Genomic DNA, 5000 nt, shown 5'->3' on the forward strand with positions numbered 1-5000 from the left:
TTTATTTTCAGATAGAAGGAAAAAAGGAGAGAGAGAGAAGAGAGAGAGAGAGAGAGAGAGAGAGAGAGAGAGAGAGAGAGAGAGAGAGAGAGAGAGAGAGAGAGAGAGAGAGAGAGAGAGAGAGAGAGAGAGAGAGAGAGAGAGAGAGAGAGAGAGAGAGAGAGAGAGAGAGAGAGAGAGAGAGAGAGAGAGAGAGAGAGAGAGAGAGAGAGAGAGAGAGAGAGAGAGAGAGAGAGAGAGAGAGAGAGAGAGAGAGAGAGAGAGAGAGAGAGAGAGAGAGAGAGAGAGAGAGAGAGAGAGAGAGAGAGAGAGAGAGAGAGAGAGAGAGAGAGAGAGAGAGAGAGAGAGAGAGAGAGAGAGAGAGAGAGAGAGAGAGAGAGAGAGAGAGAGAGAGAGAGAGAGAGAGAGAGAGAGAGAGAGAGAGAGAGAGAGAGAGAGAGAGAGAGAGAGAGAGAGAGAGAGAGAGAGAGAGAGAGAGAGAGAGAGAGAGAGAGAGAGAGAGAGAGAGAGAGAGAGAGAGAGAGAGAGAGAGAGAGAGAGAGAGAGAGAGAGAGAGAGAGAGAGAGAGAGAGAGAGAGAGAGAGAGAGAGAGAGAGAGAGAGAGAGAGAGAGAGAGAGAGAGAGAGAGAGAGAGAGAGAGAGAGAGAGAGAGAGAGAGAGAGAGAGAGAGAGAGAGAGAGAGAGAGAGAGAGAGAGAGAGAGAGAGAGAGAGAGAGAGAGAGAGAGAGAGAGAGAGAGAGAGAGAGAGAGAGAGAGAGAGAGAGAGAGAGAGAGAGAGAGAGAGAGAGAGAGAGAGAGAGAGAGAGAGAGAGAGAGAGAGAGAGAGAGAGAGAGAGAGAGAGAGAGAGAGAGAGAGAGAGAGAGAGAGAGAGAGAGAGAGAGAGAGAGAGAGAGAGAGAGAGAGAGAGAGAGAGAGAGAGAGAGAGAGAGAGAGAGAGAGAGAGAGAGAGAGAGAGAGAGAGAGAGAGAGAGAGAGAGAGAGAGAGAGAGAGAGAGAGAGAGAGAGAGAGAGAGAGAGAGAGAGAGAGAGAGAGAGAGAGAGAGAGAGAGAGAGAGAGAGAGAGAGAGAGAGAGAGAGAGAGAGAGAGAGAGAGAGAGAGAGAGAGAGAGAGAGAGAGAGAGAGAGAGAGAGAGAGAGAGAGAGAGAGAGAGAGAGAGAGAGAGAGAGAGAGAGAGAGAGAGAGAGAGAGAGAGAGAGAGAGAGAGAGAGAGAGAGAGAGAGAGAGAGAGAGAGAGAGAGAGAGAGAGAGAGAGAGAGAGAGAGAGAGAGAGAGAGAGAGAGAGAGAGAGAGAGAGAGAGAGAGAGAGAGAGAGAGAGAGAGAGAGAGAGAGAGAGAGAGAGAGAGAGAGAGAGAGAGAGAGAGAGAGAGAGAGAGAGAGAGAGAGAGAGAGAGAGAGAGAGAGAGAGAGAGAGAGAGAGAGAGAGAGAGAGAGAGAGAGAGAGAGAGAGAGAGAGAGAGAGAGAGAGAGAGAGAGAGAGAGAGAGAGAGAGAGAGAGAGAGAGAGAGAGAGAGAGAGAGAGAGAGAGAGAGAGAGAGAGAGAGAGAGAGAGAGAGAGAGAGAGAGAGAGAGAGAGAGAGAGAGAGAGAGAGAGAGAGAGAGAGAGAGAGAGAGAGAGAGAGAGAGAGAGAGAGAGAGAGAGAGAGAGAGAGAGAGAGAGAGAGAGAGAGAGAGAGAGAGAGAGAGAGAGAGAGAGAGAGAGAGAGAGAGAGAGAGAGAGAGAGAGAGAGAGAGAGAGAGAGAGAGAGAGAGAGAGAGAGAGAGAGAGAGAGAGAGAGAGAGAGAGAGAGAGAGAGAGAGAGAGAGAGAGAGAGAGAGAGAGAGAGAGAGAGAGAGAGAGAGAGAGAGAGAGAGAGAGAGAGAGAGAGAGAGAGAGAGAGAGAGAGAGAGAGAGAGAGAGAGAGAGAGAGAGAGAGAGAGAGAGAGAGAGAGAGAGAGAGAGAGAGAGAGAGAGAGAGAGAGAGAGAGAGAGAGAGAGAGAGAGAGAGAGAGAGAGAGAGAGAGAGAGAGAGAGAGAGAGAGAGAGAGAGAGAGAGAGAGAGAGAGAGAGAGAGAGAGAGAGAGAGAGAGAGAGAGAGAGAGAGAGAGAGAGAGAGAGAGAGAGAGAGAGAGAGAGAGAGAGAGAGAGAGAGAGAGAGAGAGAGAGAGAGAGAGAGAGAGAGAGAGAGAGAGAGAGAGAGAGAGAGAGAGAGAGAGAGAGAGAGAGAGAGAGAGAGAGAGAGAGAGAGAGAGAGAGAGAGAGAGAGAGAGAGAGAGAGAGAGAGAGAGAGAGAGAGAGAGAGAGAGAGAGAGAGAGAGAGAGAGAGAGAGAGAGAGAGAGAGAGAGAGAGAGAGAGAGAGAGAGAGAGAGAGAGAGAGAGAGAGAGAGAGAGAGAGAGAGAGAGAGAGAGAGAGAGAGAGAGAGAGAGAGAGAGAGAGAGAGAGAGAGAGAGAGAGAGAGAGAGAGAGAGAGAGAGAGAGAGAGAGAGAGAGAGAGAGAGAGAGAGAGAGAGAGAGAGAGAGAGAGAGAGAGAGAGAGAGAGAGAGAGAGAGAGAGAGAGAGAGAGAGAGAGAGAGAGAGAGAGAGAGAGAGAGAGAGAGAGAGAGAGAGAGAGAGAGAGAGAGAGAGAGAGAGAGAGAGAGAGAGAGAGAGAGAGAGAGAGAGAGAGAGAGAGAGAGAGAGAGAGAGAGAGAGAGAGAGAGAGAGAGAGAGAGAGAGAGAGAGAGAGAGAGAGAGAGAGAGAGAGAGAGAGAGAGAGAGAGAGAGAGAGAGAGAGAGAGAGAGAGAGAGAGAGAGAGAGAGAGAGAGAGAGAGAGAGAGAGAGAGAGAGAGAGAGAGAGAGAGAGAGAGAGAGAGAGAGAGAGAGAGAGAGAGAGAGAGAGAGAGAGAGAGAGAGAGAGAGAGAGAGAGAGAGAGAGAGAGAGAGAGAGAGAGAGAGAGAGAGAGAGAGAGAGAGAGAGAGAGAGAGAGAGAGAGAGAGAGAGAGAGAGAGAGAGAGAGAGAGAGAGAGAGAGAGAGAGAGAGAGAGAGAGAGAGAGAGAGAGAGAGAGAGAGAGAGAGAGAGAGAGAGAGAGAGAGAGAGAGAGAGAGAGAGAGAGAGAGAGAGAGAGAGAGAGAGAGAGAGAGAGAGAGAGAGAGAGAGAGAGAGAGAGAGAGAGAGAGAGAGAGAGAGAGAGAGAGAGAGAGAGAGAGAGAGAGAGAGAGAGAGAGAGAGAGAGAGAGAGAGAGAGAGAGAGAGAGAGAGAGAGAGAGAGAGAGAGAGAGAGAGAGAGAGAGAGAGAGAGAGAGAGAGAGAGAGAGAGAGAGAGAGAGAGAGAGAGAGAGAGAGAGAGAGAGAGATAAATGGCAATAGTAGCAGTAGTAGTAATGATAATAGTAATAGTATAAATAGTAGTAGTAGTAGTGGTGGTGTTTGCAGTAATAGTAATAGTAGTAGAAATAGAATTAGAGGTAGAAATAGGAGATGCAGTAATAGTAGTAGGTGTTGCTAGAGAAACAGTATTAGTAGTAATAGTGATGTAGTGATAGTAACAACAGTATGCGTAGACAGTGGCAATAAGTGTTACAAAACTTAACAACAAACATAAAGATAACAGACCTCAGTAACCTCCAACCCCCCCTCCCGTATTAACCCCCACCCCACCCCACCCCCATCCCCACTTCCCCGACCTACCCGGCGCGGCCGTGGCTGTCCTGACCACGTCCAGAGTAGGAGGAGCCCTCCTGACCTCTCCGGGGAACCTGAAAAAGCTGCTGGAGGTCACGCTCCTCCCGAGGGTCGCAGGGGAGGAGAGGACGCCGGAGGAGGCGAGGGGCGTCGACGGAGTCCTAGATAGCTGCTGGAGGTCCAGTGGCAGTTCGCGGGGCACCTCTGAGTTCGTGAAACCCGAGACTGGAAAAGGGTGAAGCGCCATGAGTTATGAAGGGAGGATGGGAATGAGGATTGTTGTAGTGATGATAATGAATGCTGTTGTTGTTGATAATGAAGTGGTGGATTTGATAATGATGTTTGATTGTGATAATGATAATGATGATAACAATAATGATAATGATAATGAGGATGAGGATGATGATGATGATGGTAATATAGATAACAATGATAATAAAATAATAATAATAATGATAATAATAGTGTTAATAATAATAATGATAATAAAAATAATAATAAAAATGATGATAAAGGTAAAAGTAGCAATGATAATAATGATGATGATAATGGAAATAATAATGGCAATAATGATAATGATAATAGTGATCAGAAGGATATCCACGATAATGACGATGATGTCGACATAGAGAAAAATGTGATAAATTATGTACAAGGAAGTATATGGAAATCATTAGTCTGATTTTTAAACCTGTCACAAAATAAAGAAGATTTCGCCCCTAATTACCTATGGTCTTAAGATCTAAGCTCTTTTTCTATAGTTTTTTTTTTTATATATCCTTTTTTAATTATGTGTTACTTGAAGCTTTCAAGGTGCTTATGTATTCAATATTATAATTAATATTTCCGTATTTCCGGTATGCATTTTTCTCTCTCTTCGCCCTCTCTATCTATCTATCTATCTATCTATCTATCTATCTATCTATCTATCTCCCTCCCTTTCTCTCTCTCTCTCTCTCTCTCTCTCTCTCTCTCTCTCTCTCTCTCTCTCTCTCTCTCTCTCTCTCTCTCTCTCTCTCTCTCTCTCTCTCTCTTTCTATCTATCTATCTATCTATTGAGCGCATTTGTTGCACTCTTCATACTTTTTCAGCTTAATTTATATATTTTTTTTTTTCATTAATATTAGAAATGTACTACTTTATTGTTGCAATGTACTACATTATCATTATCATTTTCATCAATGGCATTATAGTTATCATTATCGTTATCATTACTGTTGTTAATTATGTTATTATTATTAATATCAGTATCATTATTATCATTATTATTATTGTTATTATTATCATTTTTGTTGTTGTTATTATTATCATCTTTATTATTATTATCATAATTATTATTTTATTATCATTATT

At 44.8% G+C, this 5000-nt stretch overlaps 1 protein-coding gene across 1 annotated transcript in view; it reads right to left on the reverse strand.

Moving 5' to 3' along the window:
* Nucleotides 1-5000, reverse strand: part of LOC125033267 — a 92533-nt gene that overhangs the window by 97 nt on the left and 87436 nt on the right. Inside the window, exon 4 of the mRNA XM_047624649.1 lies at nucleotides 3654-3872. Coding sequence (XP_047480605.1) covers nucleotides 3654-3872 — 219 coding nt within the window. The remainder of the gene's footprint in view (nucleotides 1-3653; nucleotides 3873-5000) is intronic.

This window comes from Penaeus chinensis, chromosome 16 (genome assembly GCF_019202785.1).
Source record: "Penaeus chinensis breed Huanghai No. 1 chromosome 16, ASM1920278v2, whole genome shotgun sequence".
NCBI classification, from domain to species: domain Eukaryota; kingdom Metazoa; phylum Arthropoda; class Malacostraca; order Decapoda; family Penaeidae; genus Penaeus; species Penaeus chinensis.